The following is a 15,730-nucleotide window of genomic DNA, read 5'->3' as shown; positions in this document are numbered from 1 at the left end:
TTACTAGAACATTTGGTTGCCATTATGGTATACTATTACAATATTCACTACATTCAAGCAACTGAAGTCATTTGAATCTACCAAAAATGGTTGGTACGATTGCAGTATTGCAGGAAACTCACTAAAAATAGCAGCAAGCTCAATGCTTCATTCATGATGAAGTATTTCTTCATCCTAACTGTAAGAATACAAGGATGAGGTCGATGTACTTCCACTAATCTACAGTAGATTGCTTGTTGATCACATGTGGACATCTTCACGTTTATTCGCTAAATCATTTTGAATTCATTTTCATTCACCGATATGTACATGTTAAATTGTATAGGGATTTGGCTTTTCTTATAGATTGTGGGAATAGCTGCATTATATAACTATTTAGTACTATAGATGACTGGATTTGCAAAAAAAAAGGTGTCTTCCACACACATCCAATTGTAAGAACTTGAAGGACCATAACTTAAATTTCAGTAAGCATAATATACAAGCTTAAAATTTTCTCCACCTGTTAAGCTACGTATATTGTTGCTCACTGCTGACTAAATTTCATGTCGTTAGCATTTTCCAACCTGAAGTTATGAACCATCAAAGTTAACAAATTGGATGTGTGTGGAAGACCCCTTTTCGCAAATTTGGTCACAGCATGATCTTCCATGTCTCTACTGAACATATAATAAGCTGTTATCAAATCTTACAGAATGTTTAGGGTCCGCCCCCAGACCTCTCTGGAACACAGTCCATATACGTATTACTTTGTGGTTCCTCTTGCACTTTATATTTGTATACAGCTAACAATATCACTGCAACTTTTCTACAGTATGTAGAGGTTTGCTATTAATTATTATGCTTCACATCATAAAATTTGCATTGAGGGGAGTTGGAAACCAGTCACTGAAGTGTCTGGAACCACCCTGAGCTTAGGTATATTCATAAAGATTCAGGATGTTCATCATCCTGTTTACAACACAATGTGGAGTATAAAAGACAGAATTACATCTAGTAGACTCACACAGCATTTCTTAGTGATTCAAGAGAAACAATGAAGATGATGATAGTGACCATGCTAATAGTGTGCTCTTTCCTTCAAGCTCAGTCTGAGGTAAGGAGCCAACCTGATGCATAGAGTTATGTAGATAAATATATAATCTTCCTTTCAGCTGATAAGGACTAGTGAAACAAAGATTTCATACATACCCTTCTTCAGGCTGTATACTCCAAATGATATACGTGCCGAAGCAGATTTTACTGTCACTCCTGATTCAGTTACAACAACAGAACTCCGTTACACTACTGCTGGTACAACGAATGGTCGTCTTTTCAAGTTACCACTTGTACCAGCCAATATCCTGCAAAGTAGTGCTGATGTTGTGGCAGTCATTACTATAGGATTAGAAAGTGGAGTGAGGAATCGAGACAGTGACCCAAAGTTCTTTCTATCTGATGGACGTAGAGGAATAGGATTTGAAATGAGAGAGGAAGGAGTTCGAGATCGTTGTCGTGGAATACAGGCAACAATGGGAGACACCTTCACATCAAGCCGCACATTTTCTGGTGTTACTCATACTTCAACCATTCTACCAGAGGAATTTGTCATAAGTATTAAGCCACGTCGACGTTGGGGATCATGCTTCACTGCTATTGATAGTGGTTTGATTTCTCCAATTGGGTACACCAGCTCTATCTCACCTTGTCAAGGTCTGTGGCTTGAAGTATACAGGGAGAATACCAACGAGCAATACACCATCAACTATATCAAAGTGGATATTCATGAGAGCTTATGAACTTTACCAGTGATAGACTGATAACCATGCACTAGGCTTAAAGATTATTTTGTTTTTGTTATCATTACATGCACACACACTAGGCTATTTTGTTTCTGTACTTTATTTGCAAACAAAAATTGATTGAAGTTCATTGGTTTGATTCTTAACTACTGTACGGTAAAACAACAACCACATAATCTACCCATGTACAGTGAAATACTGGAACATCGACAGCTGTATGATATCCACACACACGTATAGTGTATAGAGTACATTGTCATATGTACACAGACACACTATACTACACACAAAATTCATTACATATAATGTACATATTACATATAATGTAATTCATTATAGTTGCATGCATACATCTACAGGCAGCCTCATACATATCAGCGTACACACACTGTATGGGTATTATATATTTGACTGCAATAATACAGTGTAGATGGCTAAACTAGTAACTTGAAAATATTGCTCTTCACTATAAACTCTATGGTTAGCACCTATCAGATAATCCCTGCATGGACGACTTTAAATTCTATAGACTCTTTTTGCATAGCGAAATGCTAGGCTTGAGCCAATTGTGCTTAAAGCACTTTCCAAATCACAGAGAGCTGATTGTTTTATTAGGTATATCAGCATGTTCACTATATACACAATAAGTGACTGCTCTTAGACTATTAGTTACTAAAAATATCTTATTTCTGTAACATTTGAATGATGTCAACAAACACATTACATGTGTATGTGATATGTGGACAGTTAATAATGTGTTCATTGTTTGCTTATTTTGGTAAGTGCATTACACACTTTAATTAAAAATCTTAATATCTGTCCTAAATTATGCCAGCATATTTGGTAAGCCTACATAATGCATATGTATCTGATCAAACCACAGTAAATCAGTATGCTTCACTTGTTATTCACTAAAAAATTCCTGAGGGAGCATGCCTCCAGCCCCCCTGCATGCATGGAGTATGCTATATACACAAGCTTAGTATATATATATATATATATACTCCACACAGGCACACACCAGTAAGTCAGCCTGCACTGACACTTACCACACAAGTCCTCTCTTTGTTTGGAATTATTGTTAACTTTATACTTCGGATCAGAAACGTTAACCTAAACCAATGAGGGCAGGAAGCTCATTATTCATTTTTTTTCTGTATTCAACAGAGTTTTAGTATCATGTTTCGGTCTCCTTGTTACACAGGCTTTCAGTATCCTTCTTTGCAGGTCCCTACTGGGATAGTGACTGATTAGTATAATTTCACATGCCTGACTATTTTATAGAGCTACGTAGTTGCTATATTAGAATATCTTGTTGTTGTCAGGGTGACTTCTAATGCAGCTGAATTATATATGTATTGCTCTACACTGTCTAAAGTCTCGTGTTTTACGTACAATCACTTATTGTTAATTTCAGTTATATGTGTTTCAGATCCCCTGCCTGCGTCACTATTGTCACAAACAAGTCTTTACCATTATATAGAGAGTTCATGATCAGCTACAAACAATTCATCCTGTATAGAGTTCAGCTACAACAACTCACCTATAGAGAGTTCAGTTACAAACAAGTCAACCTGTAGGAGAGAGTTCATGTAATAATTTGATACAGTATTAATTTTAAAATAATTGCATAATTCTAAGCAAAGTAGGTGAACTGAAAGATAGCAAACAAAAATTCAGCTCTTAATCTCTTCCTGGTTTCTGTAGAGACAAGCAAAGGAAGCTCCAAAGCCAGACACAGGTCAGCTTTGGAGTATACAAATACAAAAGGAAGTGATATCCATACCAAAACGGTCAATTGCAAGCTGAAAAAAGGGTGCTGCCTCCAAAAAAGCTAGGGTGAAAAAGGATGCAAATTCCAAGGTTTCAGCTAAGAAATGGTTGTGATGGTAGGTTAATGGCAAAAATTATTAATTCTAGTGAATTTAGAGCCAAATCCTAGTGAAATCACACAAATTCACCTAAATTGTAATTTTTTTTATTAACCTACCATCACAGCCATTTCTTGACCACCACCTTGGATTTCAGATCTTTGTTCACCCTGTTTTTTTGGGCCACACCCCTTTATACAGCTTGGCTGTTTTGGCATAGTTTCATACATAATAGATATCTCTTTGGTGTAATCATTGCAGATTATAGTAGCAGATGGTAGAATTAAATTAAAGGATGAGCTATTTAATATGTATAGTTCAAATTCATGTAAATATCATAGAACTTACCATGCAACCAAGCAGCCTATGATATCAGCTGTCAATAAGATGATCTTCCATACAGTTGGTGATACTAGTTGATGATACCAATAATTGGAGACACCATATCAAGCCATGCAGCCTTCTGGAAGCTTCACAAACCTCTATATCTTATCCTGACAATGCACTTTTGTGATTTTCAAACTCTCCTATTGAACAACTGTACTGATTTAATCACTTGTTTACTGAGGGACAGAGGGATAGCTATAATATAGTGACAAATCACCTTAATGGATTTTTGTCTCATAGGCATGCATGTAGCTATGCTATGCTAGGCATGCAGCCTATAGGAGTAAACATTATAATGTCAATTGAGATGTTGATACTGTACTTGTTGTTGTATATAGTGCATTTACTGACTACTCTAATAGAGCAGTCACTTCAATTTAAGCCACTGATCCCGCAAGGGTGACCTGCAATATCCACCATCCTGAGGCATCATACAATTACCAGTCACATGCACAGCTTTAAATGAAGTGTACAAAACACTCTAGTAGAGTAGTCAATGCATCTCTGAACGCCGTGCCTGCGGCGATCGATACACTAGTAGGCATTTCAGCCTGATTTTTAAATTTGGGCTTTTTATATGCTCACTAGATAGAGTATTGATTGCTGATCTCAGAAATATATAGTTTGTTGGGTTGGAATTAGCTACTTTGGCATGCACAGTGCTTAAAAACTGAAAAAAGGTACATTTTTTCTCCAGGGCTCTCCATACATTTTAAAGGGGAAAATGGCACAATTGAATCAGGAAGCCATCTAGCAATCTGGACTGTCTTGAAACTGCAGTTGCTTCTAGCTGCAAGTTTGTACATGTAATGAGAGTAACTTCAGATCGTATCAGATCTCAGTGATCTTTGTATGCTTTGTGGTGAGCAAATATGTTTCACCCACTGCACACTTCTCAATACAATGATGTACACCCATAGGCAAGTGGCTAAGTAAAAACGTCAAGTTAACAACTTATAAAGGTAAACAACTAAAGTGGAGGTACCACAATGATGCAAAAATACTTAAGGTGGAGTTGTAGTTTCAATTATGGCATTGTTATTCCGACTTTGAAGTAGTTTATACTTTTGAGCTGATGACACAGCCATCAGAAAATTGCTCTGGAGCTGAAAATCGCTAACCAGAGCGAAGTAACTACACACTTTAAAGTAAGTACCAGTGACTACCTTCCACCCGACAGTACGTTTTTAAAAGTTTTAAAGTATTCTACATACATTGCATGGCTTGAAAAGATTACAAAACAACACAAAACTTACTTATATGTAACGCGCACGATAAAACTAAGATTTTCATGATGATCAGCGTGTGGACAAACCCCACAGCGATTTTCATCCTCATTGGAGCTCGTACGACGGAGCAATCCCAAGTTAAACACGAGTTGTTATTTTGTGCCAGGGTTCTATTGGGGAATATACGGAGAATTTTTTTATTAAAAAATCTCGGATACTGGAATGCCTAACACTAGATAGTCCGGCAGGCTGCGCTGTAGTCTGACGCGGGCCGAGATTAGAGATTAATTATAAGGGTCTGCAGTCTGTCTAGCATCATGTATACTTGTGTCAAATCACGATTAAATTTTTAGTAACAATAAAATATAAAGATCAGACAAAATAACGATCAGATGCAATCAATCAGACCGCTTGGTTGCGAATTAAACGCATATTAGGCCACACCAAGTCAAACCTTAGTTTCTGGTCACCCGCCCGCATGGTAAACCTGGAATCCTAGTTTATGAGGACTATTATTAATATTACAGGTGCTTAAGTGCACGTGACCCAGCAAGACACTTATTTTTTACTGCAAAAGATCGATATACTCTAATAGAGCAGTCAGGGATTCCAATAGAGCAGTCACACTACTCTTAACTCTAATATTAGGTATATATGCCACACTAATAAAATGTTTCTAACTATAGCTAGTTTTGTCCTTGATTATATAGCTGTTCAGATTATGACTGTTACTAATGCTTCTGTAACCAAAGTAATTTCAGTAGCATTAACTACTAGTCCATGCAGATGGGCCATAGCTTTAACTTTATAATTCAAATGTAGCCCTCTAATGATTAGTCTAGTAACTTCAAATTCCTTATCACTGAACACTACAGGGGTATGGAAAGCCGGCAACATTCGGTGAGCTTAAACTTAAACTTTTCCATAACTAAAATTAGATTGGCAAGTAGAAACCCTTATAGTTTAAACATTCCCAGATGATCACTAAAAAACACTAGTTTGGAGCACTCAATGACTCAAAACTTTGACAGTTACTTTTCTCAAAGTTACTGAATAGAAGGCTGGAAACACATAGCTAGTGGGTTAAGACTTCACATTTGAATGAAAAGAATTTCTGATGTGAAAATAGAAGTTAAATTTCATTTTGGATCATGATCATTTGAGCAACTTAGCTATAAGTCATAGTAATACTTTCCTGACATAGCTAATGAGACATTTATTTCACTTGGAAAGCATAAGCTACATGAGCAAAACATTTCCTATAGTATATTCTAAATAAATAAATAAATATACTTAAATGCTATACATCAGTGTATAGCTAGCCATGATCAATCAACAACTTTCTTAGTGCATTTTTTGCCGAAGCACAACTACTTATGTTGTTGGTTAAGTTTGACTAAAAACAAAATCAACATGAATTTGCTAAATTGAGCAAATAATAATACCATACAGTATATTGTCAATGTAGAGTCTATAGTCCTGAAGTCCTGATCATCCGCCCGCCCGCATCCATTTGTAGGCTTGGAAGTGACCAGAAACTAAGGTATGACTTGGAGTGGCCTTAAGTAGAATTTTTCTCTTCAATTACAAATGTAGGGTGTTCTGCAGCAATGGTTCACCTTTTTCTCTATTTCTCGTCGGTTTTGTTTCCTATTTCCTCTTTCCTGGTTTGTACCAGAGTAACATGGTCTGGCTTAAAACCGCGACTATGACGTCAGGCACATCACGTGTTGAAAAATTCCCTTGTTGCGATCAAGTACTCGTGTGATCTCGTGTAACGGATCAAGACTCTTCGTCAATTACAGTGAGATTTGTATGTTATCTTACCTGCTATTAAAATATTATGTGGATTGTATGCTGTTGCGTGCATACAAAGGTGTTTTCTGTCAGTCTCGTATATACCAGTCATTCTGTGTGGGAGGGAATTCTTCCCCCACACAGGTCGTCTAGAATTCGGGTGTTTTTGCTGCTGCTGCTGCTGCTGTTATTTTAGAAGCCATATATGCTAGCATACATGTGACTAAGCGAAAACCCGAAATTTTCCATTACAATTGAAACAGAAAATATACTATGAGTCTAAACTTGTTTAACTAGTCCCTGCCTGCACCACTCTTCTTATTGCTTGTTATTAACCACGTGTCCACATATTTTGATGCTGACTGGTTATTGTTTTGCACCACGTAAAGTTTATCCAAGCAGGCAGTAAAATGTGGATATAAATATAACTTCAATTTTAGAAGGCTGGAGGATGTAGCTAGTTTCCCATCCTCTTCACCCTCATCATGTCTGAGCACTTGCATAGAATGGTCATTATTCTCATGTATGGTGCTGTGTAAAAGTCTTCTGTTATATAGTGGAACTATGAAAGATTGGCTCCATAATGCCTTTTAACCAGTGGCGTAGCCAGCCCTTCAGGGAAGGGTGGGCACACTCACCCACACATTTCACCCCATGCAACTAACCAGCACAAAATGCAAGTCCATCCTTAGTGGACTCTACATACATTTGGTTTAAAAATTGTTTCAAAAGTGCATAAATGTATCTAGCTAGCTAATAATATGCTACGCTGCTGTTCCTGCAGCTTATTTCACTAGTCTAATGCATAAATGATATAGAAGCTAGAAATGAAAACTAACTTATTACACCTCCTTGTCTTGTTCTCTTTTAGCTCATCTGCACTTGTACACAACTCATTCTACTCCAGCCTGACTCTTAAGATAGTTGTATGGCTTAATTCAGTCACCACTGAATCTTTCAGCTTGACTTGTCTAACACGGAGGAATTTAATTTTTCATTTATCACTCAGGTCACTTATAACCTTGTCAACAACAGAATCCGTGCTGCTCCTCACAACTCAGTATTCCAGATGTGGATTCCCTCCTTCCTTGTGCTTTCCTTCCCCTGCCTAAAGTTTGGATCACGTGATGCTGTGCATTAAATAGAAAACACTGAAGCTACTTGGATCGCAGTGGCTAAAAAACCTTTTTTTTTACAACTAGCCAAACCTGAGACCGAGGGGGAAGTATTCTATATTGAAACAATTGTTGTGTAGCAAAATGTCAGTGAAGGGAATGATTGAAGGCAATTCAGGGGAGTGTGCAAGCATATTTACCTAGTTGAAACACATAATTGTGGCAAGATTGTGACTGAGACCTGGAACTAGGTAATAGCAAACAAACTTACAGTGACGTACAAGCCATTTCTTTAGATCAAACTATTGTTTTATACAATTTTAAGGCAATTATATTATATCAATAGTGGACTGTGAAAATGACCATAACTATAATTTAGAATTTTTAAGTAGTAGACCACAAGTGGAAATTTTTTGAAAATGGCAATCTCAAGATTGGATTTGAGGTACTTTTAGTCAAATCCCTGTAAACATGCGCAGCACATGTATGTAATTTCTTTTCTGTGGTGCAGCTTGCTATTTAGTCTGACTTTTACAACTAGCCAAAAGTCATTTACAACTAGCTGTTTGGCCACAACTAGCCCCTTTTTTAGCCCCTGTAAATTAAATGGATCATGTGATGTAATCATTGAACTTGATTTACAATGAAACTATGGTACTGCCAAGGTACGCACTACTTGTTTCTGTTCATAATATTATTAGCGAGCAGGCGCTGCTGTCCCAGGGAAATTTGGATGAGCACGTGCCCACCCAGGCCCACCCTTGGCTATGCTACTGCTTTTAACTGATTGATCACTGTGGGAAACTGGTGGAAAGGTAAAGTAAATTTATCAATAGTTGAGGGAATGTCAATTTCTGCATGTATAGCTAGCTATGTATCTCATTAGCTGAGTAGTGAGGTATGCAGTAGCTATTTAAGGCTTATTTTATCTCCATAGATGTAGCTAATTTAAAAGCAAAGCTACGTAACTATTTATGACCAGTTATTATTTTTAATAGCCAAACATGGAGGACTTACCGGTAGTTATATATTAAATTTTGCTAGATGGTTAGACTGTTTACCCATTCAGTTGTTGGTGAAATACAAACAATTAAATCACAGTGTATCATTGTGATTATATAGTCTGCAATCTGTGCAAACTTACTGTCAAGTAGCTATGTAAGTACCTACTACATGAGAACACATCTGACCAGTGACTAGCAAAAGCTCCAGGAAATGCTTTCAAAATCATGGTGGTTGCTTCTAAGAATGCTGCTCAGCAGCCCTTTTAATACATGTTTTAAACAGCAACCATACAATATGTAATAACATATGCTCCATTTATTCAAGGAAGTAACAATAATGTAACTGTTACTTGCAAATGGTGCATGTCTAATGCACAGGAAGCATGCATGTCAGTTAAGGTCAAGAGAGAAAATGGTTTCTCTTCTTTGACTCTTTTTGTATGCTTTTCTTATAGTTTTTTATATAACCCTCTAAGTCAAGACAAACGTCGCTTTTACTCAAGAAAGAAAGTTGTAAAGATTGCATACTTGTATGTATATATATGCCTGGAGTCTACAATGCATGCATTGTAGTTGCTGCAGTTTGCATAGTAGAAACAATAGGGGTGCAAGCCAGCATAGTACACTAGAGAGAATTTGTGTTTAGTTAACACCACGTACTGTGGTTTACATTTTAGAAAGGAATTAATTGATATGCATAAAAAGCTGAAAGGTCACCTGACTATCTACGTACCGTTCCTGTAGTGCATAACAATTTTCTCACCAGCTGATGCACATAGTGAAGCAGTTTTAGCACCAAACAAAGTCAGTACTCATTATTTAAGAATTAACTTGCTACTTTGTTTATTGTATACAGTGCATTGAAAGCAAGGCTGTACAAAACGTGTTGGATTTCATAAAATAGATGTAAGAAACACGGGTGTGTAGTTGCAAGTGTTTATTCTGCAACTCCTTGACTTGTACAACTGAGGCTGGAAGAGTAGCCAGGGTAATGAGACACATATAGCACGATCAATCAAGTTTTCTGTGGTTGCTGCTTTTAGTTCAAACCAATTTCTCGTGCATTTCTCTGGCCAGAAATTAAAATAAAAATCATAGTAATTTTGTGGTCTTAAAGCTTTGGTACACACCAGCAGCCCTCCCATGCAAGGATCAATAATGCCAATCTTGAATTACAAGTGATGCTTTGAGATGGGTGTATCACCTATGCTGATGAAATGTAGAATAAGAATAAAGAATGCATGGATGTTGCTATAGGATCAGGCCAGCGTGTGTATCTCATCTACAAAATTAGAAGTTTCATGTGTGTTGTAGGTAAATAATTTTTCATTATTCATTATTGAAGAAAGTGCATTTGTTACTGTAAAGGTTAGAGGTTAAGCCACTCCAAATGAGAATGTAGTTTCCCATTCAAGCGGTTTAAAAATTCGAGAGAGGCTTATTATCACTATTCACTATAGCATCAATATCACTTTTAAGCCACAAAACTAATCATGAAATCAATGATTAATAATGCACAAACATATATTCACTTTAAAAAGTCCAAACACCCACTCCAACTCATAGTTTTGCATGCACAGTGCTGTTTTCAATCTTGTTTTATTTTCTTCTTTGTACCAGGTTTATCCTTATCTTCAAGTGCCCTAGTTGCACTGAGGACAATGCAGTATCTGCCTATGGGTTTACTAGACCAGAGCAGCTACACATACTGCTTCAAACTTAGCTGCTGAATAGTACAACTTTTCTATACCTTTGCCCTCCTTTGTGTCCTGTTTCCTTCTCTGCTGCCACACAGGTGTTGATTTGCAATTATTATCCACACACAAAAAAACTGCCCAAACAAGGCTTGTTTTGGGCATAAAAAACCCACACAGTGATAGCTAATAAATAGATAAATATTTGGTGCAAATTTTTTGTCACAGCTTTAGGCACTGTGAAATTACTACACAATGATCACTAATGAGGCTTTGTGCATAGAAGCAAGGTTTTGTCAAATTCAGTCACATATATCAGACAACTTGTGATCTAACTAATATAAAGTATGGGAAACTTGTGTGAAGTGTACTTCCTATAATGACCATGAATACGCTACAGTCATGAATACCTTATAGAAATTAAATTTTAATGACTCAATCCATATTGAGCGCCTTGTTATAGTGCCAGGTGTCTAGTAGGTACATATGTAACTTTATTTCTATAGCTTAACTTTTATAAAGCTAAATCCCACAATTGATCTCATAAAGCATCACTAATAATAGTATAGTCTATACAGAGGAGATAGCAAAGTTTCATCAGTTAGATAACAGCCTCAGAAGGCTAGCTACTTATGTACGTGTGGCTAGACTAATATTGCTAAGTTTAAATGCATTTTTATGCAGGTCAGCTTGAAACCAGCACTAGTCTACTGCACAATGGGATTGGTAGCAGCAATGTCTTAGCCAGTAATTAAGCTCTCTGTGATAAATAATTCACTTGTTTACATGTATATCTATCAAACAGTACAGTAGTACTGTTTAAGTAGGGATCCCCAAAAAATGATGGGTGCCACCCAGAATGCCATTTTTAAAAATCATTCTAGAAGCATCTTACACAATGAAAATCACCTTTACAGAATAATATAATTGTTCATCTAACATCAAATACAGCATTAAAGCATGAAAACACTTACAGGCAGTTGGATATAGAATTTTTTTTTAAATTGCCCACACTCGAATTTCCATCTGCCCACCTGACCACGATCACAAAGCTGGAGGCCAAATGAAGCAGCATATAGCCACCATTTTATGTCACAATAACAAACCAATGGGATGTGTTCCCTATGCACCTTGTCTTTCCTTTTATATATCTTCAATCAGGCTGGTCGTCTTCTTCATGCAATGAAACCATATCAAGGCATTAATTTTCCCTATCAACAGTTATTTGAAATGCTTACATTTGGTAGATACTTGTAACTTCATGATAGGTTAGAGACCACGTTCTTGGTTGATTAATAATTATGATTATGATGTGATTTGGGTTGAGGCTTACAAGCCTGTACATCCATTCAATTACATACATACACATACATAAATTAGATGCAATAAACAAAAATTAACTATGAATATAATTATTACATTAACATAAATCTAAAGTCATAAAAGTAATTATCTATAGAAGATTTAAAATTATTTAATGAAGAATTTCCTACAACATCACTTGTAAGATTATTCCAGTCATTAATTACTCTAGTACCAAAGTAGTTGACCCGACATGAATGGTGGGCAGGGGGCTTAAGTAATTTATATGCATGACCTCTAGTTTGTGTGTTGTGGGAAAGAGTGAAAAAGTTGGAGTAATCTAGATTGAAGTAACCATTCAACATCTTGAAAAGAAATATTAAGTCACCACATCTATGCCTGTACAAAAGAGATAGTAAATTCATTGATGTCAGTCGATCTATGTAAGACTTGTCTCTTAAAGATGGTACTAGTTTTGTAGCACGTTGTTGCACACCCTCAAGTTTACGTTGACCCAATACATAATGGGGTCCCCGAATTACTTTTCCGTATTCTAATATTGGTTGAACCATTGATTTGTACAATAGTGACAGTACAAATTTGTTCAAATCGATAAAGCTTCTTTTCATACAAGCCAATATCCTGTTCGCCTTCATAGCTACTTCAGAAGTGTGTTGGTGGAACTTTACATTCGCATCAAATATAATGCCCAAGTCCTTATGACAATTAACTGAGTCCAATGAGACACCATTAAGATAGCAGCCTCCAAAGCTATGTGTGGCTTGACCAAAGTGAATCACTTTACATTTAGTAACATTTAGATTCAGTTGCCACGCATCACACCATTTGGTTAGATCAGTTTGAAATTGTACAATGTAGAAATAGTTCGTATAAGCTTGGCATCGTCTGCAAATAAAAACACATGACTAATGATTGAGTACAGAGACCACACCTCTCAACAATCTATTTACTTGGACACGGTGACCACACACCCTTATTATTGGTCTAGCTGTATTCATAACGCTAGCAAAAACACTCCCCCAGTAGGTGAAAGGCTGACTCGAGATACTATCATACAGCAGTCACTCTAATAGAAGTCACATGTGTAGCTGTATGCTATAACATATAACCAAATTAGTATATTAAAATTATTTTTAAAATGAAGTAGGGATCCAAGTGACAAAAAGTAGTGAAACAAGACTGTTTCAAGAGATGAATGATGGTATTACAGTATAGCTCGGTGGGAAAATCCCTACTTTGGGAATTATTGTTATAGCATGCCAATGTAGGGATTTTTCCACCAAGCTGTGTTTCAACTTATCATAAACCATGGTAGGGGTTCATAATAGAGATCACCTATGCTTTTGCCAAAATCCTAATAGAACACTCACCTAAACACTACCTTAGTAAGTTTCCCCAACTGTTACTGGTAGATGTGCCAGTGACTTAGAAAGAGATCTGTTTGCTCTTCCAGCATGGATGGGTGGGCTCAGGTTGTGTAATCCTTTTGCCAATACTAATTTTGACTTTGACTCTTCAGGTTTCTTATCCCTAGTCCAGGAGAGCAGACTGGCTTCAGGGTAACAGTGGTTAGTGTAAGCGTCAAGCTAAGGCTAATGTTATGTCTTTAAAACTCCAGTGGTTGGTTTCTAGGCAATCAGAATTTACACAACTTATGCCAGCCAATTTGCATCATATTGTTTCTGTATCTAGTAAGAAAGGTGCCCCATCTTGGTTATTTGTGCTTCCAATTGAAGAACATGGTTTTGCACTCCATAAAGGTGCTTTGTGTTTACAATATGGATGGTTGCCCAGTGGCTTGCCTGCCAAGTGTGTGTATGTGGACATGGCTTTACTGTAGATCATGAAATGAATTGTACACCCTGGTGGTTCCCTACATTACATCATAATGAACTGTGGGACTTCACCACGGCTGCATTGTCTGGAGTTTGTCATGATGTGGTGATTGAGTCAGTGTTGCAACCCCTATCTGGTTAGTCTTTTCATTATGCCATGGCCTGTAACGAAAATTTTGGTCCGGGGCAAAAATCGGTCCGGCCGGACCATTTTCAGTCAACCAAATTTAGTCCGCCCGGACCATTTTTAGCATCCGAAATTGGTCCGACCTGACCAAAATTGGTCCGGCCCAAACCTAGTTGGCCACATGTACTTCTGGCCACTCAGACCAATATTGGTCGACCAAAGTGGGTCCGGGTGGGCCACTAACGCATGCAGCCAATGATGCATAGCTATAAGTTGTTTGTGACGGAACACTGCAGCCGACTTAGCTATAGCTATTCTCATTTGTCAATCTTGAACGCGAATAATGAGCATTGCAGGCATTATCACTACATGGATTTGTGCTTAAAAGGTTATCCAACAAGGGCACGGATCATTGCATGCATGGGATCAGCTATATAGCTACATTGGAGGTGCTTAAGATCGAGATACTCTAATAGAGCAGTCACCTATAACATTCATCAGATATGTGTAGCTGTTTATGACAATGTGCGCATGGGTATTCCCAGATTAATAAAGAACTGACCAAGGGTCAGAATTAACAAATTAAATTCTGAGCTATTTGCAGAAGTTGAAGATAAGACATGTTTTAATGACTGATAGATTTTATATATTGTCCACCATCAGTGATTTCCGCCATGTTGCTATAGTTGTTTGTCATAATCAACACTAACAGGCTGGATGAAAGATTCAATCAAACACTGCAGAGCCGATGATGCTTGTGAAGTTTATTGAGCATATAAAAACGTACTTAGGAAGAATGATGTGATTATGATTATGATGTGCTTATGATGTGATTTGGGTTGAGGCTTAGAAGCCTGTACACCCACCCACCCAACCACATACATATATATATATATATATATATATATATATACATAAATTAGATGCAATAAACAAAAATTAGCTATGAATATATAGTCATAAAAGAATATCTTGATACCTGTGTTTTTGCATGCAACATTGCACACCATGAGTCCATGCAGTATTGACCATGCATTTGAGTTGATGTATGCCGGAAGAAAACCTCTACTTCCCACTCGGACAGCTAGCTATTGACATGGAGAAGAAGAATGCAGGACTTTTATCATCTCATGCACACTGCTTTAAATTAAAACAGCATTAATTTTGCGACTGTGTGGTGTGTGTTCATCGCTGCATATATAGCTACGACATATAGCTAGAATAGTTTCTGTACTACTGTAATATGCATTAGTCGGGAAACGAAACTACGCTACTCATTATATAGTTTCCAGGCTAAGTCGGCTGCAGTGATCCGTCACAAAAAAAACTTAGCATGGACCGACCTGTAACACTGATAGTACACACAGACTTATGCATGCACTACACATGATCTCCTGTACTTGAATTGACACATATAGGTAATGATTGTGGTTGTAAGGTTTCATGTACTTGTAATGGGAGATTAATAGTGAGATGTAACACGAGTGGTAGTGATTCCTAGAGTAGCCGTTTCACAGACCTGTCCACACAATGCCGGGTACACCCACGGACTAACCAAAACTATAGT

At 37.2% G+C, this 15,730-nt stretch overlaps 2 protein-coding genes across 3 annotated transcripts in view; both read left to right on the top strand.

Annotated features, from left to right (window-relative positions):
* The first annotated feature begins 633 nt into the window (after nucleotides 1-633).
* Nucleotides 634-1,901, top strand: LOC136267792 (uncharacterized). The gene is made up of 2 exons (XM_066062966.1): nucleotides 634-1,096; nucleotides 1,155-1,901. Exons 1-2 carry the CDS (start codon nucleotides 1,037-1,039, stop codon nucleotides 1,776-1,778), a joined length of 684 nt encoding a protein of 227 aa, XP_065919038.1. The 5' UTR covers nucleotides 634-1,036; the 3' UTR covers nucleotides 1,779-1,901.
* A 5,091-nt stretch (nucleotides 1,902-6,992) lies between these two features.
* Nucleotides 6,993-15,730, top strand: part of LOC136266665 (uncharacterized) — a 29,626-nt gene continuing 20,888 nt past the window's right edge. Inside the window, exon 1 of one of the 2 annotated variants that reach the window (XM_066061663.1) lies at nucleotides 6,993-7,072. The gene's annotated coding sequence lies outside the window, so the exon portion shown is untranslated. Of the gene's footprint in view, nucleotides 7,082-15,730 lie in introns of both variants that reach the window. The other variant, XM_066061664.1, reaches the window with a different exon arrangement.

Source organism: Dysidea avara, chromosome 9 (genome assembly GCF_963678975.1).
Source record: "Dysidea avara chromosome 9, odDysAvar1.4, whole genome shotgun sequence".
Lineage (NCBI taxonomy): Eukaryota > Metazoa > Porifera > Demospongiae > Dictyoceratida > Dysideidae > Dysidea > Dysidea avara.
The sequence above is the reverse complement of the archived record's forward strand: the minus strand, read 5'-3'. Positions and strand labels throughout refer to the sequence as shown.